The sequence below is a fragment of the Triplophysa rosa genome, unplaced genomic scaffold, assembly GCF_024868665.1.
Source record: "Triplophysa rosa unplaced genomic scaffold, Trosa_1v2 scaffold347, whole genome shotgun sequence".
NCBI classification, from domain to species: domain Eukaryota; kingdom Metazoa; phylum Chordata; class Actinopteri; order Cypriniformes; family Nemacheilidae; genus Triplophysa; species Triplophysa rosa.
In genome coordinates, this window is record NW_026634348.1 from 171,363 (window position 1) to 195,678 (window position 24,316).

The window sequence follows — 24,316 nt, forward strand, 5'->3', positions numbered from 1 at the left end:
CTTGCGCGTGCTACAAGTGGAACGACAACACAGGAAGTGCCATTTTTGAAAACACAGCCAAGACAAGAATACAATGTCTGTGCGCAGAAATAAACCATGGTCGACCTGGGAGGTCAAGAACAGGATCTGTATGTCCTCCATTGTTGTTTACGGATTGCGTCGTCGCGCGAGAATGACATCGATCGCTACTTTCCGGTGTACACTGCGCATATCAAGTGACGTCGATTCCAACTTTCTGGCATACACCACGCCTACCAAGTAAGGGTACTGTTGGCAGTGGAAACGCAAGCCTGATACGGGTTTCCCGTACCGAATCGTACTGCACTGAACCGTACCGCTCAGTGGAAACGAGTGTGCCAAATCCTCTTCGCTCTGTAGTGGCAAATCCTCTTCGCTCTGTAGTGGCAAATCCTCTTCGCTCTGTAGTGGCACATCCTCTTCGCTCTGTAGTGGCAAATCCTCTTCGCTCTGTAGTGACAAATCCTCTTCGCTCTGTAGTGGCAAATCCTCTTCGCTCTGTAGTGGCAAATCCTCTTCGCTCTGTAGTGGCAAATCCTCTTCGCTCTGTAGTGGCAAATCCTCTTCGCTCTGTAGTGGCAAATCCTCTTCGCTCTGTAGTGGCAAATCCTCTTCGCTCTGTAGTGGCAAATCCTCTTCGCTCTGTAGTGGCAAATCCTCTTCGCTCTGTAGTGGCAAATCCTCTTCGCTCTGTAGTGGCAAATCCTCTTCGCTCTGTAGTGGCAAATCCTCTTCGCTCTGTAGTGGCAAATCCTCTTCGCTCTGTAGTGGCAAATCCTCTTCGCTCTGTAGTGGCAAATCCTCTTCGCTCTGTAGTGGCAAATCCTCTTCGCTCTGTAGTGGCAAATCCTCTTCGCTCTGTAGTGGCAAATCCTCTTCGCTCTGTAGTGGCAAATCCTCTTCGCTCTGAAGGGGCAAATCCTCTTCGCTCTGAAGGGGCAAATCCTCTTCGCTCTGTAGTGGCAAATCCTCTTCGCTCTGTAGTGGCACATCCTCTTCGCTCTGAAGGGGCAAATCCTCTTCGCTCCGTAGTGGCAAATCCTCTTCGCTCTGAAGCGGCAAATCCTCTCTAGACATTACCTGGAGCTCACACCTGCAAAAACATTTTCACAAGTTTAAACAACTCTCGATTCTTATTGGAGTCATTTCTTGATGGATTCTCGATACGAGGGATAGAACAGGAACACATTCAGAGATTTAGATGTTACATACACACACACATTAGGGTTGGGCTGATAGACGATGACATTGGCCCAGCATCTTGATTCCCCTGCATGACGCAATTTTCTCCATCAGGAGGGTCCGCGGTCGTCCGCACATCCCATATGCTTATATGCGTAAAGCACATTCCCAAGACAAATGTTGACAGCCGACTGAGCCGCGTCCATTCATGTTTATCCGCGGTTGAGTATGATTTGGAAGCTGCGCAACACGTGTGCGCGCTAGATGGAAACGGACATATAAAGTGAAAGCAAACAGTGAATTGTAGTAATGCGCTCACGTTACGTGTGTGTAAACCTGTAAATGACCACATGAACTGTGCGCATCCGCGATGGCAGCGGGAAACATTAGTGACGCGTGACCCACGCTGTTGACTAATCACACACACAGCCTACACGGGTGGGCTCAAGATATACTCGTCTTTCCACATGAAATAACAACTGGAAGAAATTCCAAATTTGCAGGTCATACATGCGCGAGTACTCACGCTGTCTTGAAATTTGGCGCAAAATGCGATTTGGTCGCAGTCTGGAGCCCCGATATACAGTAATTGTTTTTAATGTTTTGGAAGATGGCCATCTAGCAAACTGATATAACCCCGCCTCGCCCCCCGATGTCATCGTCTATTGCGATGTTTCACTGTAGGCATCGTCCAATGCAAATTTGTTAGACATCGCCCAACCCTAACACACATATGTAATTGCAATAACATTGACTTGCAGTGATGCCCAAAAATATCCACAAATGAAAGGCTTCATAAATTGAGAATAATGAAACATGTCTTACTCTGGATGAGCTGTGCAGTGGTGGACAGTAACGAAGTAAATGTAATTCGTTACTGTACTTAAGTAGCTTTCTTGCGTATCTGTACTTTACTGAAGTATTTCCATATGTGGAGACTTTTACTTTAACTTTAGTACATTTCAAAGTCAAATTTCTTACTTTTTACTCAACTACATTTTGCGAAACCAGTCGTTACTTTTTTTGTGGGTGGATAGAAACTTATCTGGTTAAACTAAGAAGCACGTGGAAAGCCACCAATCAGGGAACAGCGCGCGCTCTGTTTTGGATGCCACTTGGCGGTGTCTGTTTAGCGCGAACACACAGTTCAACGTCAGTGCCAGCCACAGCATAACATTTCACGAGAAGTGCCTAGTGCCTGCATAAATGATGGAAGACACTTCTGATTCTAACTTGCCACAACACCCGTGGCCTTATTTGCGCAATTTTTTTGAAGTAGTTGAAAAGAAGAACGAGTCCTTCATTTTCAAGTGCCTTCTCTGCCTGCCTCGTCACTGTAAAATTTCTTCTTACAAGAATTCTCCTTCCAACCTAAGGAAACACGTAGAGGTAAGTCATTTTCATTCTCTTTTAAGAATAGTCTAACTGTAGCTTGCAGAAATGGTTTAATTGTCTATGTTGGTAAAATATAATATGTGACGTTAGTAGGCTAGCAGCTAGACTTGATAAAGGGGGCATTCACGGGACGCATTCGCGGTCCTGAGTTTAGTTCCTTTTCTATGGGTAGTAAACGGAACGCGGCAAAATGCGGACGGTCTCACATGCCGCAACCATGGACATGAGAGCCGCCGAAAATAAAAATATTTTAATCTTTTGTGAGCTGCAGTGGCAGCCGTGTCGGCTTTAAACAATCATTGAACAGATTCCTAACCACCAAACATTTTACTGAGCTAAAAGCGTTGTAATGATGGAGGAGAACATTGTTTTAAATCTTACTGAATTCCCAGAGCAACCCTTGAAATTGTAATTGCGATTATTAATTACATTGATCACAGTCAATGTTTGAATAACTTTATATCATTGTTTGAAGCATAATCGCAAAAAAATGTATAGTATAAAGCAATGTAAGTTGCTTTGGATAAAAACGTCTTCCAAATGCATAAATGTAAATCTTATTAAATTAAATTCCTATAGCATTAGGTCTTACATGTCAACTATACATTTTATAATGTTACACTAAAATTAAATTAATGGAAAAAAACGTAGGATAGCCTGGAGAAAGAAAGAAAAAACATCTTAATCATGCAGATGTAACGTTAAGTGGACAAAAACTGTGATCTAAGCTAAAGCTGAAAATATTGTACTTTGCAGCCTACATACATTATATGACACGTTAAAAGCACATGAAATTTGACAGTAAAACATCTGATCTCTAGATATGTAGTTAATTTATTGAATGTTTTTGTTTTGCAGAGAAAGCATGGTAGCCACATGCAGAGGTATACTGCCCTAACAGCGACAAGGAAAAGAAGAATGGAGGGCGAGGAGGCTCCTTCAACTTCCAAACAGCTGAAGTTGGGAGAAACTAAGATAGTTACACAGAAGAATGTTGATCATGCCGTGTTGAATTTTGTGACACAGAGTCTCCAACCCTTTAGTCTGGTGGACCAGCCATCATTTAAAGCTTTTTTGCATGATCTTCAGCCTAACACCTCTCTCATGTCAAGGACCACTTTGCGACGAAAGATGGATGAGGCAGTGCTTGAAATGAAGATTAATATGAAAAAAGCAATGTCAGAGATAGATTTCTTAGCAACAACAACAGATTGTTGGAGTTCAAGAAGAAGAGGTTTCATTGGTGTCACTGCCCACTGGGTTGATCCTAACAGCCTGGAGAGGTGCTCAGTAGCGCTAGCATGCAGGCAACTCAAAGGCCCACACACTTTTGATGTTTTGGCTTGTGCACTGAATGATATACATGCTGAATTTGGCATACAGAACAAAGTTGTTCGAACTACTACAGACAACGGGTCAAATTTTTTAAAGGCGTTTCGTATATATGGCGAGCAAGATGAAAACAACAATTCTCCTTCAGATGAGGCTGAAGATGATGAGATGAACGATGAGATGTGTGATGATGAGGATGTGAATAGTGTAGAGGTGGACTTAGTAGAGGTCACAGCTATTTTAGATGAGGATGATGGCTTACAATTCCAACTTCCGAAACATCATCGTTGTGCCTGCCACTTATTAAACTTGGTTTCCACAGTGGATGCAGCCAAAGCCTGTTCAAATGAATCCTACAAGAAGCTGTCCCGATCAGCATTCTCAAAGTGCAATGCACTTTGGAATAAGTGTGGCAGATCTGCTGCTGCTGCAGAGATTATAGAAGATGTGTGCAAAATTCATCTGATCCGCCCAAACACAACAAGGTGGAATTCCTTATTTCTCGCCTTTGAGCGAATTCTACGTATCATTAAAGATCAGGGAGAGGGGGCTATCAGAACTGTCTGCACTTCACTCAAGTTGCCAATGTAAGTGCTGTTTTTTTAATTCCTTCAAATTCATGCTCTAGTAATGTAATGTTAATATTAAAACTGCTGATAGGATCAGATACAGTAAAACAGTAGAAAACATACAGTAAAATGATACTTCCCCTTACACACACACACACACACACACACACACACACACACACACACACACACACACACACACACATGTCTGGTTTATTATCTCTGTGGGGACAGTCCATAGACGTAATGATTTTTATACAGTACACACTGTATATTTTATACCCTAACCCACCCCTAAACCTAAAGGTCATAGAAAACTTTTAGCATTTTTAGATTTTTTTAAAATATTGTTTTGTACGATTTATAAGCCTTTTTGCTTATAAGTCCCCATGTGTTGGTGTGCGTTTAGGTCCCCACCGGGATATAAAAACAAGGCCACACACACACTTACACATTTAAAAGTGCCATGAAATGATCAACTGTTGTTGTTTCAATGTGTGATAGGTTAAGTCCAGTTGAAGTTGCCTTTCTGGAGGAGTATGCCAGAACCATGAGCCCCCTTGCCAAATCCCTCAACATTCTTCAGGCTGAAACTGATGTTCAAATGGGATGGCTTCTGCCTACTCTGACCCTCCTCATCTCGAAACTGGACCGAGTTCGCACTACCTCCAGGTACTGCAAACCTCTGGTGGATGCACTCCAAGAAGGCCTGCAGCAGCGCTTTGGAAACATGTTCGTAGAGCCAGAGTTTATTGCAGCTGCAATCCTTGTCCCGAAATTTAAAACATCCTGGACATTGGATGAAAACATCGTCAAACTAGGTAATATTATTTTAGTTTTATTAGTGTCATCATTAGTTAAAGATTCAAAGAGACCCAATTTAAATTTTACCATGACATTCTCAGTTTGTTTAGGTTTGTTTTAAATGAACCTTGGAAATACTGTTATTTTGATATTGTAATCTATCAGGAGAAATGTGTGAATACAGTGAAGTTTTGATTCTTAGCATCTGTGGAAATGTCCATTTCAGGCCTGGACTACATCAAGGACCATCTCGTGGAAGAGACTTTGAATCAGTTGCCATTTGATGGTTCCAGTGCCTCTGAGGAAGAGGACTTCTTTGCGAGCATTATGTCTACTCATGGTGCAGAAGGTATCAAGCAGTTTGATGGCTACCTTGCCTGCAAAGATGATCACAAAGACATTCTCAAGTCCTTCCCATCAGTCTGTAGGTTGTCTTTGAAGGTCAACACTGCCTTACCCGCTTCAGCAGCTTGTGAACGTCTTTTCAGCACAGCAGGGCTTATTTTCAGTCCCAGGAGGGCAAGAATAGACTCAAAAAACTTTGAGAATCAGCTGCTTCTCAAGCTGAATAAAAAATACTGTCACTTTAGTTAGATCATTTAGTTTGATCATCAGAGCAATACTGTACTAGCATGCTCACCAATAGCAGAATTAATGGCATGCTGATTAATTATATTTACTACCACAACTATTGTTCACTGTCATTTGAGGCTTGTTATTTTAGTACAAAACTCATGTGAACCTGTGTTTAAGTGTGTATATTAAAGTTAAACTTTATTACACTGTTACAAATAAATCTTAAACCAAAACTACCTGCTCTCAAATATAATTTTAATAAACAAAATTAATCAATATCATTCTATTAATAGATTGATGTGCCAAGAGGAACTTGTCTTTCCACATAAACTGAGTTGATTAAACAAAAACAATAATAGCACATCATATAAAACAAAGTACTTTGAATACTCAAGTACATTTGAAGGCAAATACTTTTTTACTTTTACTCAAGTGAAACTTTAAAGAGAATACTTTAACTTTTACTGGAGTAATATTTTACCTTGGGTATCTCTACTTTAACTCAAGTACATGGTTTGTGTACTTCGTCCACCACTGGAGCTGTGTGAAGAGAAGTCTTCAGGTACTCTACTGAAGTGGATAAGGCGTTAGTTTCCTTCCACGTCATCACATCTTCTTTTCTCTGAGTGCGTTCTTTCTGCCGTTTATCCATCCTGAGCTTCTCCAGTTGGCTCAGCGGGGGCAGTACCACTCCTACAAATCAACATATATTTATTTCATGTTAATAGAGATGTCATGTATTACTTTACACATTGAGAATTTAGCACGAGGGTTCGGGTGCAGTTCTTCAATAGCAACATAACATCAGATGTTGAAACAGTTTATATGTACCTCATATGTACCTCAAACTTTTTTTTTTAAATATTACAAATCTCACTTTGTCACGCTGATTTAATGTTGTTTTAACAAGCTCACCAGGGTTGAAGCGGCCACAGACGGTGCAATGACTTCTCTTCATGACACTTTCTGTGACGGAGCAATGAAGCAACTCCTAAAAAAATCTTATTTTCATCTTAAATATTATAAGAAGAAACTCTTCTTGAAAAATTTGTTTGTTGTTCATTGACACTGACGGGCCTGAAACTTCTGAACTCGTTCTGAATCATTTTCTCTACAAAATAAAAAACACAATTCACTGACAGATTCACATCGACTTCACTTTTATAAGAGCAGTTTTCCAGTTATCATGATATTAATAACCGTGACTATAGATATTGTGTTAATACTACACACATGATGATATTGTCAATAATTCAGAGTTAAACATTTTGTCAATAGTTATACAGCATCATTGACAGCCTTCTACACTCATATTTTCCTTTTGATTCATTACAAACACGCACAAAATAAACTAAATGAAGGATGATTTTAACTGATGGCACTCAATTGACCTCATTCAGGTCAATGACATCACTATTGTGATTACAGGTGATTCTGATCGGCTTCGTGTCTCAAGAGCTGATCCTGTTTTTATTGCTATTAAGTTATGTAAGATCCTCCCGGCTGATATCACATCTGTCCACCTCTAACAATATTGTTTAATATTCCTTGATTTACTCATTTTACAGCCTGATTGTTGTTATGTGTTTTTATACTAAACGGTTGTTTTTTTAAACGTGTTGTAAAGCTATAAAAAAAACACGTATTGTGCTTCGGCCACGATTATCTTGTAGTAATCGTCCAATATTGTGACAGGGCTGCACTGAGAATACATTTCAAAGACTTTATATTCGTTTGTGTGAAGTTTAGACACACTTAACGTCGATAAAAGCTCATGTTGATCACTCACCTCGCGCTGCTGCTGTCGCGTCTGCTGTGCGCGAGATGTTTCCAGAACAGCGAACACAGATTCTCAGTCGTGTTCAAGCGAAGATGTAAGCGATCCAAACTCGAGCAGTGAACTGGTCACTGACACAACTGTTTGCGCTGATAACATCTGGCTGCACGCGCGAGGCTTTAGTGACGTCGGGCTAGAACGCAAAGCAGCCAATCAGGAGCGAGAGTCTCGTTGAAACGCTTGATGCTGCAACGCAGAGGTCAAAGACTTTTACTTCATCTTCAGTTTGAGTTTTGCGTTTGATTCTAACATCATTTGCTCATCTTCATGTCAATAAATAAGTTTCTTACCGCATATTTAAGTACAAATTATTTGTAAGTGATTTGTTTTTAATGTTGTTACTTATGTATGTGCTTCAAGGTTACCGGTATAAATCAACCATTGTGGAATATTCTCAGCAAGAGCATCAGGTCTTAAGATGTTATTAAATTATGAATTTACTTCATATTGAAAATGTTTATGCTAATAATATCAGAATATTTTGTAAATGAATAACATATAATTATTATATTTATTTATTTCGGTTTTGATACTGTTTAATTCATTCTGATATTAGAGAAAGGTGACATTTAATATACAGTTCCATCACTTCAGTTGAACATGAACTCTCATGGATCACTTTCTCCTGACGCTCTAACACTGACACGTGAAACAGCCGTCTGGGTCCTCTATGCTCTCAGAAAACTACGCTTCCCATTTCCATAATAACCAGAGCAGGATTTAAAACAAGTTTGACACACTTTGCACTCCTTTGCTTTAGATGTTTCACTCCATTTTCCTCATTCACAACACCTGCAGCCAAAAACACACACAAAGCAAAACATTTCATGTGCATATCTAAATATTACAAAATGCAATAAGCAAGATTACATAAACGCAACCTTTATACCCAGGAGGCTTTGTGCATACTTCATTGCACACATTCAAACTTAAAGACACTTACTGTCAAACCATGCAAGTGTGCCTTCTGTCTGAACTTGTTTACAACTGACCATATATGCACGGTTACTTCTTGGTGTTCAATCAATAATGCTTGAAAGTGTACTATTTGAATACCGCTTGGGACTAAATTGACCCACTTAAGTATACTTTTAACTGTACTTTAGTGTAACAGTAGTAAACTTTAGAGTACACAACAAGTTTACAATTAAGTTTTCATTTGTACTACAACTTGTTGGTATACTGATAGTTTACTAGTTCAATACTTTAAGCACGTTTAGTCTATGAAAGTACACTTGAACTTTACTCCCAGTAAGCTATTAGTTAACTCGTTTTTATACTACAGGTGTACCTGTAGGTTTTCATTAGGTGTACTGGTCGTTTACTAGTCCATTACTTGTAGCACAGTTGTCATTTATAAAAGTACACTTTAAAGTTTACTCTCAGTAAACTACTAATTTAATTGAAGTATGTAAGCTTTCTTTAGGTGAACTTGCAGATATACTGATAGTTAACTAGATCAATACATTTGTAAGTACACTTCAAGGTGTATTCTTAGTAAACTACCAGTTGAAGTACGCTTATATTTTTATGAACATACAATTAAGATATTATTTTTGCACTAACTGTATGTGCAGGTGACTCAAAGTCATATAGTGTTCACCTACTAGGAAAATATTAGGAAACACATACTGTACGTATCAGATTTTGAAGTAAGCTAAACCAACTAAATAAGTCAATTAAATTCTCTTCCATTCAAATTTCTATAGCATATTTAAATCTTTCACAGCTTTACAAATACATATAAATATGATAAGTATATTAATATAATAAGCAGTGACAGAAGTATAAAACAGGACTTTATGTAATAAACATAATAAATAGAAAACTTTTCTATATAGTATATACAAAAATAATAACCAAAGAGAGTCAAACATTCATTTGTAGTCACATGTAATAACTGTACAAACTATATTTTTGACATATACAGAATCTTAATTAATGGCATCTAGACAACACCCATATGGTCACCACAGCCCCATTCGCGTCACGTGCGTGGCCAACTGCACTTGCATAAAAACAGCGAGCTTTCAGATGCTCAGGCACAAACCATCACCCACCTGAGTGCACTTTCTGACGGTGCACAGGTTTACCTCACACAGCCTAGTCAGGAAAGAGCATCTTTTGAGGAGGGTGTGACCTACTTTTTAAAAGCTTACACACTCTCCCCCAGGTATGAGCAACAGTGAATATTCTTGTATCCAAAAGCCATCGTTCACAGGACCACTCGTTTTTCACTCATGAGGGAACAGCAACGGCTGGCCAGAGAAGCGCTTGTTCCCCATCCTGTATGACTACTGCTGAAGAACAGGACCTCTTTTCCAGGGGGGGGTACCTGTCAGTGCAAGGACTAATCAAAAATGTGAGTTCATTGGTCTTGCCAAACACTGTATATTATTGTTAACTTTGTAATAATATAGTTTCATTTTAAGTAAACTTTTTATAATACATGCATAATAAATGAAACGGCATACTTTGATCATAATTGTAATTTCCCAAATACGTTTCTGTTTGGTGTGGTCTTGGCTGATTTAAATTGATCTTCAACTGAAAAATAGTATTTCTTGAACCTGTGGCTTAATGTGAAATCAGACATACTGGCCATCATAATGACCTTTAGTGTATGTAGTTGCGTGTTCCCAGGATGACCTGTTTGGGACGCTGAAGTGCCTATCCTTGACTTCAGACTGAAATGTGGCCTCAAAGTGCTCGAGGTCTTTTTCTGGCAAGAACGGGCAATGACAGAACTCCACCTCAATGAAGATTAGCCACCTCAAAGCCAGTATTAGGGCGGATGCAAGCTAAACTCAACATCCTACGCCACTGTCGAGGTATGAAACGTTTGTCGTGATGAACTGAAATAAGGCCAAAAACTATTTTTTGCTGGAAACTGCCAAGTATATTTTTTAGTTTTCTAAAAGAATATCCCAAAACGTACACAACGTGATAAACAGTCCACTGGACAGTCAGTATAGTCCTACCTTATTTTCAAGCATTACGTCATGAAGAGAAGAGTTCTCGTTTAGAGGGGGAAAGGAGCTTTAGGTTTTTGATTAAAGATTACAACTGCAAATGAATTTTACAAAAATAATGATGTGCATGGATAAATCATTAATAATAATCACTGCAACACTGTGGAAGGAAATGAGTATTATCATTTTTAATTGCACGGTGGCTTTAAATGTTATTCAGCATTAATATGTTATTGTTATTACAGTACAGTAATTTGTGATATTACACTCAATGTTGTTAGCACGCATTTACATTGAACAGAACTTACAAGTATTTGTGTAATTGTTATTACAGTGATTTATGATTTCACACTCAACATTGTTAGCATGCATTTGAATGGAACATCATATTTTTATGTAATAATTCCTAAAGGTAACAAATCTTAAGAGTATTGTTTTACAATTTCTTATTATTATTATTAACTATAACTTTAATAATTGACATGTACAATTCAATGTTATAAAAATGTAGAATGCTATAATTCAATCAGTCATATTTGTGCCCCTAACGTGAGATTTTTTGTTTGTTTTACAGGTACGTTATATGTTCATTCTGCCCCCTCCCAAAAACGAATCTAAAACAACATTTTGGGGCAGAGGCAGGGTCTTTCTAGGGGCCCAGACCTGTCCCTTGTGTAAATGCTTTTTAAAGCGATTTAAGAGGAACATAAAAGATTATGGGCACCAGGAGCTCTCGGTAGGTCATCTGTAGAACACATTTATTTCATCCTTGGTATGTGTGTTTTAACTAATAAATCCATATCACAGAAACATTTTACTTCAACTCACCAATGTCATTACATCTGTTTTAGCATAAGAAGAGGCACAAGACCCCCAGAAGGGTGGAGCTGAGGGTCACCATGTAGTGGCTGTGGGACCCTCAAGAAGGAACGGCACGAGCGTGTGGGTAGGTGCTAGGTTGTTCCCTGTAGTTTGAATGATGCTTTATTGCCGTGTCATACAATTAAACTGACATTTTCTATTTCTCATGATTTTCCAGAAAAGCCAGAGGAGGCCGCCCACTCTGCCATCCCTTAAGCCACACCCTCCGCATCTCCTGACCCTCCCCAGGACATCTTCTTTGCCATGTCCCCCAGACTCTTTTCTCCGGACACCACTGACTCTCTTGAGTCGTTGAACAACGGTGGAGGAATGGGTTTTTTGGAGATGCTGGGTAAATCTTAAAGGAGTAGTTGACCCTGAAATTAAAATTCTTAAAGTCACCATGAAATCAAGCAGGAAAATTCTAACAGTTTTACAATGTTGCAGTGATTATTATAAATGATGTATGCGTGCACACCATTATTTTTTTATTCATTTGCACTTGTAATCTTTACTCAAAAACATTAAGCTCCTCTGCCCCTCTAACAACAACTCTTCACCACATGACATCAGCAACAAAAAAGAGGTAGAATTATACTGACTGTCCAATGGCCAGGCATCTTTAGCCCTCCCCTGCAGGCCCTATTTACAACAAACCAATCAAAAAGGGAAGGGCAAAATAAAGCCCCGCCTTACATTTTTTCTAATTTCGGTTGCACATTTATGGAATGATCTGCCCGCTGCTACAAGATCAGCAGATTCTGTAGCCATCTTTAAAGGTGCGGTGACGTGGTGTTGTTTATTGTTTTATACTGTTGTACAAGGAGACCAGTGTTCGAATTGTGTCAAGGCTCTTGGGGGGTCCCCTGATCACTGCCTGGTTCACTTTATCCCAGCCTACAGGCAGAAACTAAAAGCTGCCAAACCTATGGTAAGGACTGTTAAAAGATGGACCAACGAAACAGAGTGGGCCTTACAAGCCTGTTTCGAGTGCACCGATTGGAGTGTTTTTGAAGCTGCTCCCAGCAATCTGGACGAGCTCACAGAGACTGTAACATCATACATCAGTTTCTGTGAGGATTTGTGCATTCCTACCAGGACTTCCTTAAAATACAACAATGATAAACCATGGTTCTCAGCAAAACTCAGACAGATTCGCCAAGCCAAGGAGGATGCCTACAGAAAAGGGGACAAAGTCTTGTACAAGCAGGCTAGGAACACATTGACAAAGGAGATCAGAGTGGCTAAGAGAAACTACTCTAAAAAGTTGGAAAACCGGTTTTCAGCCAACACCCTGCGTCTGTGTGGAAAGCCTTAAAGACATCACCAACTACAAGCCACCATCCCCCAATTTTGCAGGCAATCAACACCTGGTCAATGATCTGAATGACTTTTACTGCAGATTTGAAAATGCTAACTTTACACCTCACACCAACTCTGACATTCTCTCTACACAACACCTATCACCTTCAGTCACCCCACCTCCTGCACTTCAGATCAGTGAAGAGGATGTGTGCCGAGTCTTTAGGACAAAAACAAGAAAAGCACCAGGCCCAGATGGTATCTCCCCAGCCTGTCTTAAAAGCTGTGCTATTCAACTGGCCTTCATCTTCTCACAGATCTTCAACAGATCACTGGAGCTGTGCACAGTTCCTTCCTGTTTCAAGCGCTCCACCATAATCCCCATCCCAAAGAAACCAAAATCACAGGACTGAATGACTACAGACCCGTCGCTCTTACATCTGTGGTCATGAAGTCATTCGAGAGACTGGTACTGGCTTATCTGAAGGACATCACAGAACCCTTACTGGACCCCCTGCAGTTTGCCTACAGAGCAAACAGGTCTGTTGAGGATGCAGTTAACATGGGGCTGCATTTTGTCCTGAAACATCTGGATAGACCAGGGACCTATGTGAGGATCCTGTTTGTGGACTTCAGCTCTGCTTTCAACACCATCATCCCATCACTGCTCCAGACAAAGTTAACCCAGCTATCTGTTCCTGGCTCTATCTGTCAGTGGATCACCAGCTTTCTGACAGACAGGCAGCAGTTAGTGAGAATGGGGAAACTCACATCCAGCACCCGCACAATCAGCACTGGCGCCCCCCAGGGGTGCGTTCTCTCCCCACTGCTCTTCTCCCTGTACACAAATGACTGCACTGCCCAGGACCCTTCTGTCAGACTTCTGAAGTTCGCAGACGACACCACACTCATTGGCCTCATCCAGGATGGTGATGAGTCTGCGTACAGACAGGAGGCTGAGCAGCTGGCTGTCTGGTGCAGTCATAACAACTTGGAGCTGAACACGCTTAAAACAGTGGAGACGATTGTGGACTTCAGGAGAAACCCCCCTGCACTCCCCCCTCTCACCATCATGAACAGCACTGTGGCAGCAGTGGAGTCATTCAGGTTCCTGGGCACCACCATCTCTCAGAACCTGAAGTGGGACAATCACATTGGCTCCATTGCTAAAAAAGCCCAGCAAAGGTTGTACTTCTTACATCAGCTGAAGAAGTTCAACCTACCACAAACTCTATTAAAACAGTTTTACTCAGCTGTCATAGAGTCTGTCCTCTGCACATCCATCACTGTCTGGTTTGGCTCAGCCACAAAGTCAGACATCAGAAGACTACAGAGGACGGTTCGGACTGCTGAGAAGATCATTGGTGCTCCCCTGCCCACCCTCCAAGAACTGTATACATCCAGAGTGAGGAAAAGGGCTCAGAAAATCACCCTGGACCTCTCACATCCAAGCCATCATCTCTTCACAATGCTGCCGTCTGGTCGGCGCTACAGAGCACTGAGCACCAAAACAACCAGACACAAAAACAGCTTCTTCCCTCAGGCCATCTACCTCTTGAACAGTTAAATGTTTTTACACACCGTGCAATTAATAACTCTGTGCAATAATAATTAAGTGCAATATTAATTATATCCTCCAGATAATACACTATCTATTTTTATACAACTTTTTCTGTAAATTATATTTCATTCATTCTGCTGTATATAGCACATACCTTGTACTACAATAGTCTATTCTTATTTTTTACTTGTACATATTTACATACATACATAGCTTTACACTCTATATATCTTTATCTTATGTTTATTGTATTGTATTTCTTAATTTTTTATACCCATAGGCCCTTATTTAAATCATTGTGTACTGTATTCTATTGTGTTATGGTCTCTGTGTACTGTTGTTGCTGTTTCTGTGTTCTGGATGCTCCTGTCACCAAAACAAATTCCTTGTATGTGCAAACATACTTGGCAATAAAGCTCTTTCTGATTCTGATTCGATTGAAATGGAGGAAAAAAAACCTCGGGAGAAACCAGGCTCAGCCGGAGGGCCAGATCTCCTCTGACGTGTCATAGCTGCACTCAGTGACCCCGACCAAAAGCCACCGAGCAACGTCCACGAAGAACAGGGAGAGCCCACGAGCCGCGACCCAGGAAGCCCCACCCGCCGAAACCGTGCAGGTCCAACCCGGTCCCATTCCGCGATCAACAACAGACAACAGAGGAACAACCAGGGAAAATAGTAATGGCATAATGTAACTTTATTCCTCTGTTGTCCGACATCGACCACAAAACACACCCACACAGCCCGACAATGAAACCCCTACAACCAAAAAGTATTTGACCATAGCGAAAATAAATGTTTTAATGTGAATGTTTTACATAGAAAAATTCTAATCATCCTTGTTCTGATCAAACAGTGTTGATTATTATTGGATGAAACAGCTTTCGGAGAGATAGAATGAAACAAGAGGATTGGAGTAGAAGGATGAAGTTATAATAATATCAAATTAACTGAGACAATAACCAGTGACAAAAATATAAAATCCCCTTGAGACTATATAAAGGAATGATGACAGAATATGGTAATGTAGTTCCCACTGAGGTGTTAATCGTGACTTTATAAACATAGCTGAAATCACACTGAAGTCTAATAGAAATGATACAGCAGTAGAATAATGAATGTGTGTATTTTACATGTATGAATGAAAGTGACGTACACTTGAATGCTTTCTCTCGGCTGACTGTGCAAACTCTGATCTCAGTTTGTGAGCTGGAGTGAGACATTCCCTCAAAGAACGTCGTTGGTGGAGACACACATACACACCTTCAGCATATTAAACTGCACTTACAGAATGTAGATCTTCTGTGAACGGATACGTTACTGGAGTTTGGGTTTAGGGTGCTCAGGAGACGCTCATTATCCTCCATCTCTGGCCCGCTGTCGCTCTGGTTATAAACCTCCAGACTGTCATACAGAAGATCCAAATCTTCAACCTCCTGCGTCTGATCCACCGGGTCTGAGTCCAAGATCTGATCCAGCACAACTCAACGAGTGAGAAAGATGACAATCATCGAGACTTCTGACTCTTAATACATGTGACCGTTTACTGACCATTGCCTTCATTCTTGTTTTTTATCAGAATGTTGACAGTAACAGCAGACATGATCTAATCATACTTGGCGGATGTAAGTTTGACTAACATGACCCGTCAGAACTGATGCTATATGCTTGATTTCAGAAGAACAGCTGTGACATCGTCTCACAGGAGTGTTTCTATAAAGATCGATTGAAATGATTTTAAAGGACAGGACCATCGCAGGGAGGAGCACACAGTACAGCCATTTATTCTGTTATTCAGTTCAGTTTATTATTTATATAGCACACATAAACACAACAAAAGTTGACCACAGTGCTTTATACAGTCTTAAACAAAACTCCAAGAAAAAGAAAGACAAATAACTAGATGTTAAAGGGCCGCTAATCCAGGTGTTTTCTGCAATGTAAAAATAATCAGTGGTATCCCCAGAATGTCTCTGTAAAGTTTCAGCTGAAAATACACCACATATCTTTCATTACAAGATGTTGAACATGACCATGTGTGGCTGTAATGGAAAACGTGCCGTTTTTGTGTGTGTCTCTTTAAATGCAAATGAGCTTCTGCTCCCCTCCCCGTATGCAAAATAGGAGGTAGAGCGCTTACACGTGTGCTTTGGATGACATCAAGACAAGCAATATGGTGGAAAGCGCAATAACATCTGTAATGCCCAGTCCAACCAAAACCATACACTAACTGCAATACAAATCACCGTAATGCCTTGTTCATAAATACAAATTAAATGGAAAAGACAAAAACAACATATGCTGACCATTTGCTGTATGAAATGTTGGCCATTGATGATTAATCATGTGCATGCACATTACTAACAGACATAAAGACAGATACAGGCATATATATGCTATCCGAGTACTTGTATATGACAGACGGGTATGTAAAGATCAGCAACCACCCAGGTGTTATTACGTCGTGAGTAGCAATTTCTGCCTAACCTCATTGTCTTATAAATGCGCACTCGGTTTCTATCCGCTCTAAGTATTGTCACACTTAGGACATACGAGAAAACACTGAACTCACAGAGAAAGACACTGCTATAACTTTCTTTTGTTGTAATGATTAAGTTTTACAGAAATCATGTCGGTCACAAGTCTTCTGAACCGATTTTACCACTAACGTTACGACACAACACCTGTCTTTGGACCAATGTAAAGTCTCAGGACTGGCCGAGAACATGTAAACAACAGCCGCTAACATGCTAAACACATTATTTAAGAAAGGCGATTTAAAAACGATGTGTAATGATGTGCTGACCCATGTTGACTCACCGCGACCCCGGGAGCCGGAGATAGCCAGTCCAAATATAATGTGGTAATAGTTGCATATGTCAACGTGTACAAGAGAGTAACGGAACCTTTTTTCCACAAGCACTGGCCCTTTTCATATAGAGAATTTGGAAAATGCAGGCGTAATGTGTGCCGGAATTTGGCCCTCAGTGTGCTTATACACATAAAGACACGTGACATTAGGCTACTGTAATTATTAAATATACTATATTATTAAATGTTATGTGCATATTTTTTAATCATGAACATGAATGAATTTCCCTTGCAGTGATATTAGGTGGCTCAATAGTGCGGTTTGGTTTTATATTATTACAACTTTTCTTCTATATTTAGTGCCAAATACGTCTGTGTTGTTGGGTTAATATTATGTAGCATTTGTTGTTTATTAAATGTTTAGTTAAATTTTTTTTATTTATTTATTTAACTAGAGAAGGATTAGTTACTTTCAACCAGATTATGCTTTATATAAGATAAATATTATCTGTCAAATTAAAATAAATAAAAGCAAATCTTTATGCGTCGTTAGTGCGTTTTTACAGAGTCTCAATACAAATTAAAACGGAATGCAGCGGAGTTCTAACGAAGTAAAAATTAGTCTGTATTTTTGAAACTACAATATAAAATGCAAAGGATATTATAGCAGGGCAATTATCATTTGGACTATATGACGTAATGAAAAAAGTGAGCTCAAAAATGACTAAAACGTTTTTTTAAACAAAGTTTGATAAAGTTGTTTATTATTTAGATTATTTGAACAAGCTCTTGCAGACCGAACAAAAAACCCGTCAATAAAGCACACTGCACATGATATTACAAAGACCATACACAAACACTTAGGTCGGTATATGTTCGTCATGTTTATGTTCTTTACGTTTTTATTAAGGAAAAATACAGGTAAATGCTCGGTCAAGTGTTTATCCTAATAAAAGTTAAGCTGATGTCTGCAGAGAAATCTGATCTTCTCCGCTATGTGGAACAGCAAAGTGTTTTAGGTTGCTGAGCGATCATGTTTATTGAGGCGATTTGTATTTTTATGTTGATTATTTTGATATTGTGATGGATTTTGAGTAATTTAAAACTTTAAAACTGCATTAAGCAGACAGCGCTATTTTCTTTAGTTTCAGTTTGGGGATTAGGACGTTTTGATTTAGCTAAATACAAATATTTTTTTTAATGCTCAAATAACAGGCAAACTCACTTAACTCTTGTTTTCTGGCAACTAACTGTATGGCAATTTTTCGGGATCATCTCTGTGTGAAAGGCATTAATGATGTACGATTCGCATTGACGTGTGAATATCCAATCTGCTTGTTTACATGACAGTCACATTAGCACATATCTGATTTATATCAGATTTATTTCCACATACGAATGCGACCTGAAACCGATCTCGCAATGCAATGCGCATAACACAAACACCAGTGCTCGATGGAAACGGCCAAAGATAATTTATTAACAAGGTGCGCCACTGCCATTGCAAGAAATTGGAAGAGATGCAATGATAAATAGCTGCCTGGAGGCGTTCTATGACGTAAATAGCTGTCAGAAAGGCCTCAGAGTGGCATGACTTTCATCAAACAGACTTTGGCATGGTGCTGTACTCTCTGCATGTGCTGAGAGCAACATGAACGTGCTGCTTTCGTATGCAGTGTATAAATACATTCTTGATGTGACAAATTCGGACATTATCACTTTAGTACAATGGGCATACAACAAAGCCAGCCTGCGTCTGGTCATCAGTGTTATACTCAACAGCACATTGCTTCTCGTGTTGCAGGCAGTCTCGCTTCACCGCCCAACCACGCTATTAGATATTATTCGTGGGGATGCTTTTATCTATCTCAGCGGACAGACATACAGACAAACACTTCTTCACTACATCTAATTATTTTATAATATACAGTAAATATAAAAAATCGTTTGTATGTGTTCCTAAATCTTTGTTCACACAAATCTAGGGATGCTCCGATGCAATATTTTTATCGGGTATCGGTGTCTATACTGAATAAAATGCTAGATCGGGTATCAGTGACAATTGGCCCGATCTGAAATCAAATTTCTGCTAGGCGATGTAAAAGTTTACGGAGATGCTGGCTCTTAAACGCCTTTGTTCCTCAGCTGTGCTTTGTGTGACATTAGATGCTAGCAACTTGCTCTGTAAGCAGGTGAACAAGCTAACATATGAAGCATAGAGCAGCGAACAGCAACATCCGCGATTTAGAGGTATTTTACAACATCTATGCCAATAAGTTCCACCGCTGTTTGTAATATGCCGAGTAAATGTTCCGAGGTCGTCTGTTTAAACGGTACAGCTCCTACTAGTCAACACTGAAAAAAACTCGAAAAAATGACACAAAATGTTTTTCAAATAACATACTAAAACAATATGTTTGAAATAACGCTTATTAATAGTTTTTTAAATTCAATGCATGAAAGACAGATTGACATTATTTGATGGCAGAATGAGCTGTGAATGCATCTTGAGCACAGAATAAAAGGTAACACTTTAGAATAATGGTCCGTTGTTAACAAGTAACTATGCAGAAAGTAATAGGCAGTACTACATTAACACTTACCTTAATACTATTAACTAATATAGAAGCAAGATTAACTAAGTAGTAAGTAATAGCTAATTTAGGACAAAGGTAGTTCCTTATTTGGTATTTGATAATTACTAAAGAAAAATGCCATCATTGACAACTACTTGCGAACTATGACCAATTATTAAAGAAAAAACAATTAATTACTAATCTCAACATTAACGTACATAAAGTGAAAAAATAGGTTGTTTGTGGAAACTAATTTATGAATAAATACAAATACCAAAAGCCAAATACCAAAACACGAATGGATATATTCTACATATATAGCCTATCCATAGAGATATATTTCATGTAGTACTGCCTATTACTTTCTGCATAGTTACTTGTTAACAACGGACCATTATTCTAAAGTGTTACCGAATAAAACTGAGATGAGTGTCTCAGCTTCTTGATTCAAAAAGCTTTGAAATTTCTTTGATTATAATATTTATCACAAAAAAGCGCTTGAATAAATGTGATCGCTAAGCACTGTTATCTGTGTGTCCTTGCAGAGTTCCTCAGACGGAGTTATTGTTCACAAACATTGAGCCGACTTTCCTCAGAGCGTAATGCTTGCATTTCCTCGACAAGAACGTGTCAAATAATATAAACATCATAATCACATGCAGACTCGAGTGTTTAGTCCATGTAGGCTATGATCTATAAAGCTTATGAGCAGTCTGCTTTATTAGCGGCTTGTTCATTTGCTCTGCGCGAGATCAAATGTGTTTGTTCTGTACTTTGTGTCCATTGCTTTCTATTCTCTTTTTTTGTTTACACACATTGCATGGCTTATTTAAAAAACATGATATAATCTCCATCTTATCTTGTTTGTTATCTTATTTACCCTAATTATAACTTATAATTATAAAAAGCAACGTTTTTTTCATTCAACATCATTTAAAGGTGCAATGACGAAGCGTAGTTTATTGTTTTATACTGTTGTATGAGGTCTACTTATGACCTCATACACGATAGTTTGCGTGATTTTTACATTCAAAAACATCAAAATCAATAAGTAATAGGCTATTTTCTACACTGGTTATGAGGCCAGCTCTGCAAACGCTGGGTTTTAATGGGCGTGCCGCATTGAAGACACTTGGAAGTAAACGCCCACCGCTTTGATTGGATAGCAGTTTGCGTAGTTGGAGGCTTCTGTGAATTTGGTTCGAGACGTAACGTTAGGTTACACATTAGCACCATTCACAGTTTTCGCAGGGCATTAGTATTATCTGGAGACCTCCTGTGATTTATAAATGACATCTCCACATCAGTATTTCATGTGACGCAATTGCACGGCATGATTTTACTCAAATTTACTGACTTATTTCCCGGATGTGATGGCAAGGCTTTGCGTATAGTTTGTATAGCCTATAGTTGTATTGCGTTTAATGATATATGTATGGAAGTAAAATAGAGACAAATGTGTTTGAAGCAAAAGGACGTGCTGAATAGCACTAACTGAAAAAAAATGCATTGTATTAACAGTGCTCGCATTTTAAGGTTCTGCAATTCAACATGGTTGCATATTTAAGCTGTGAATTTTTCAAATGTAAAAATTTCACACACAGTTTCACCGTTTAAAAATTCAATAATCAAAATTCACCTTTTAAATTTCATTAAAAAATCCAACTTGTTGTAAAATACAACCTTTAATATTCGACAGACAAATTCCAGTTCATATTATTTCGGTTTAAAAATTCGCTTCCACAAATTCAGTGGTTCAAATTCGGCTTGAAATTCAAAGTTTCACATCCGGGAATCCCATTCCGCCAATGCATGATCTCTACCTGCTGCCTGACCGCTTCACCAGCAGGTGGTGCAAGTCGCTTCTGACGAAGACCAAAGCAAGAAATGCAGATACTTTTTATATGTTTGCAGCACAGTCCACTCATCTGCTCGATTAAGTGAATTTATTTGTTCTCATAGATCTCTTCTTATGCATCATCAACATCAGAAATTTTAGGTTTCCTGCTCTGGCTTGAAGGAATGAAGTTATTTTTTACTTCAGCACATCGTGTTCACATAAATACTATGCATATGTATTTAGTTTGAAGCGGTCAAATAACTGAGATCTCAACTAGGAGCTTATTGACAAATGCTCTGATTTTAACGCGTACTCTCCCATGTGCTTCTGTTTATATGACGTAACTGCAATCTCAACAAACATTCTTTTTATTTTCCTCGCATGATCTTGTTTTAATTTGAGACTCTCAGAAAATGCTGGATGTTGTGGAATTGTGGAAACGTTCGTTTGTTAATACGAGACAGAAAAACTGATATTTTAGCCAAGCGAACTTCTTGAGCAGGCCAGTATAGACCAGATAAAAATAGACAGCACTTTCTTTAGAACCCGACTAGACCCGAAACGTCTTGTGCAGCCAAGCAAAATACCTCACGGCGTTATGGATCTATACAGCTGTAAGATGGTTTTTAAGCGCAAAGATAAAAACTTGTGTTGCACGCTGCGTGTGTTTCCCAATAATGTGCCACACACGAACATGCGAGTATGACTATGCCAATTGCTTGAGTTGCTGTCTGTTCATTAAATGCTAAAATGTCACTCACGGTATATTAACCTAATTATGTCTTGTAAAGTTTGGCGTAATAAATATTTGTTGTTTACCTAACCATAAAATGTATTTAATTTGTGTCTTTCGGGGCGATTGGTAAAAGCACATTCATTATAAATTACCAGAGACCCGATGCCATATCGGACACGACCTGTGCCCAAGGCATATTTTGTCAACGTTTTTGACCCGAAGCCGCTGGGACACATGAGGACCTCTCTAACATACACCTCAATGCAAGTCAGTTTGCATGGCCGAGCAGTGAAAAATATATTTAATTACTGTTCAGAAAACAATATGAGTGCTCCATGGCAATATACACAACTATCTGTAGATGTTGCTGTTTGGCGCATTGTATTTCGTATACTTTTATATTAGGCTATAGCCTTTCTTTTTAATTAGCTACCCAATACTATAACATATCAATCGTATCAAAATCATATCAAAATCGAAATTACGATTTAGTATAATCATTTTTAATCTATATGCTCACATAATAAGTGAACATATTGTTAAATTTATGCATTTTAAATGACAGAAATATACTGAAACCACGTTGGAGAAACACGTAATGTACGTGTCTCATGTGTACAGTTCAGTTAAATGATCAAATTTACCCTCTTTAAACTTATGCTAAACATTTAGCTGAATATCCACAACATGTATGGTGGCATGTTGGAACAAAAACGTTATAAGCTTGCAAGATTTGCTAAGTGCCTTTAGCCTACTTTGTCCCTTTAGCGTCCACGGACCACGCCATCACGACCGGTGTACCGTGCTAAAACGCTTAATGTTGCTTAATCTTCAGACCAGATGACTAAAATTAGTATAGCCTACACCTTTTTAATAACCGTAGGCTATACAGAAATGCGGAAGAGCCCTAAATATGAATGCAAAAAGCACAAAATGACACAATAAGAATTTTAGCATGTCCCGCCGTATTTCTCACACAATACCAGAACTAATAGGTATAGGTGTCTTTATTGTTGCAGTATTTCAGTTTGTTCTTTCATTCATTCGTTCATACAATAGGCTTATAATTGGTTTTATTTTGTTTGCGTTCTGAGATTTCAGATGAAAAGTATAGACATAATTATGTCCATTGATATTTCTCTTTTAAGTGGTGTAGTTATTCGTTTAAGTTACATTTATATCCTACATTTACTAAATATTTTACAATTATGTTTTTAAGAAAAGACTGTTATTTATATTGTAGATTATTTTACGTTCTGATGAAAAATTGTTCATGGCTTGTTCTTACATCTGTTTTCATTACTATTTCAGTTAGCCTACTACTATTGTCTGTTTAAAATGTATAATTATTGCTATTTTTCCTATTTAGTTTTAAACCGAAATAAAATGTTTTATTTGAATTTAAATGGTAAGTTTATTGTGTAACTAATGTAATGCTTTAAAATCTTGTTGTCTTTTTTTCTGGCACATTTAATCAGTTACCATTGCATGTGTCATTCAAATAGCTTCATGCAATTAGCTTATTTTATTCAAACACATTATGATTCAGTAATTCACTGTAACATACAATTTTCCTCATCCCCGAAACTCAAACCATTATTTGATGACTTAAGATCGTGCTTATCAAAAGCACGATTTTATGTTTGTATTTGGCGAGCTACAGAAATGATCTTTTGCGTGCATATGATACGCATGTGTTTTGCGTGCACTTTTTATGTACATACCGACTTAACCCACACCATCTTAACCAAGGGGGTAATCATATGCACGTAAAAAGTAATGAATGCGTATAAATAGCAAGCCAAATACAAACATAAACTCTTACTATAGATAGGCAGTACTAGTAGATCGGGTAGGATATTTAAATAATTAAATTAATATTATAAATGTATGACTAGTCCACTGATTCCAGGCCACCTGGAATTGTCCCCGTGCTCCATGTCC

At 38.7% G+C, this 24,316-nt stretch overlaps 2 protein-coding genes and 2 long non-coding RNA genes across 4 annotated transcripts in view; 2 read left to right on the forward strand and 2 right to left on the reverse strand.

The window, feature by feature from the left end:
• Positions 1–805: 805 nt before the first annotated feature.
• On the reverse strand, positions 806–8,208 carry LOC130550493 (uncharacterized). The gene is made up of 3 exons (XR_008962433.1): positions 7,666–8,208; positions 6,358–6,569; positions 806–1,111 (listed from the first exon to the last, which is right to left on the reverse strand). It is a non-coding gene; the product is annotated as an uncharacterized LOC130550493 (long non-coding RNA).
• LOC130550492 (uncharacterized) lies at positions 1,109–6,123 on the forward strand. Its single transcript, XM_057327976.1, has 3 exons — positions 1,109–4,514; positions 5,001–5,317; positions 5,527–6,123. Exons 1-3 carry the CDS (start codon positions 3,472–3,474, stop codon positions 5,892–5,894), a joined length of 1,728 nt encoding a protein of 575 aa, XP_057183959.1. The 5' UTR covers positions 1,109–3,471; the 3' UTR covers positions 5,895–6,123.
• A 1,548-nt stretch (positions 8,209–9,756) lies between the features above and the next one.
• LOC130550491 (uncharacterized) lies at positions 9,757–12,827 on the forward strand. The gene is made up of 4 exons (XR_008962432.1): positions 9,757–10,544; positions 11,260–11,421; positions 11,537–11,631; positions 11,725–12,827. It is a non-coding gene; the product is annotated as an uncharacterized LOC130550491 (long non-coding RNA).
• Positions 12,828–15,674: 2,847 nt separating this feature from the next.
• LOC130550489 (uncharacterized) overlaps positions 15,675–24,316 on the reverse strand; it is a 37,426-nt gene continuing 28,784 nt past the window's right edge. Inside the window, exon 5 of the mRNA XM_057327974.1 lies at positions 15,675–15,878. Coding sequence (XP_057183957.1) covers positions 15,675–15,878 — 204 coding nt within the window. The remainder of the gene's footprint in view (positions 15,879–24,316) is intronic.

What these genes read in the sequence shown, in the direction of transcription:
- LOC130550492 (XM_057327976.1), top strand. Translation starts at nt 3,472, where the DNA reads ATGCAGAGGTATACTGCCCTAACAGCGACAAGGAAAAGAAGAATGGAG. An exon ending in ACTTCACTCAAGTTGCCAAT is followed by an intron (nt 4,515 to 5,000) that starts GTAAGTGCTGTT and finishes AATGTGTGATAG; the next exon opens with GTTAAGTCCAGTTGAAGTTG. An exon ending in TGAAAACATCGTCAAACTAG is followed by an intron (nt 5,318 to 5,526) that starts GTAATATTATTT and finishes TGTCCATTTCAG; the next exon opens with GCCTGGACTACATCAAGGAC.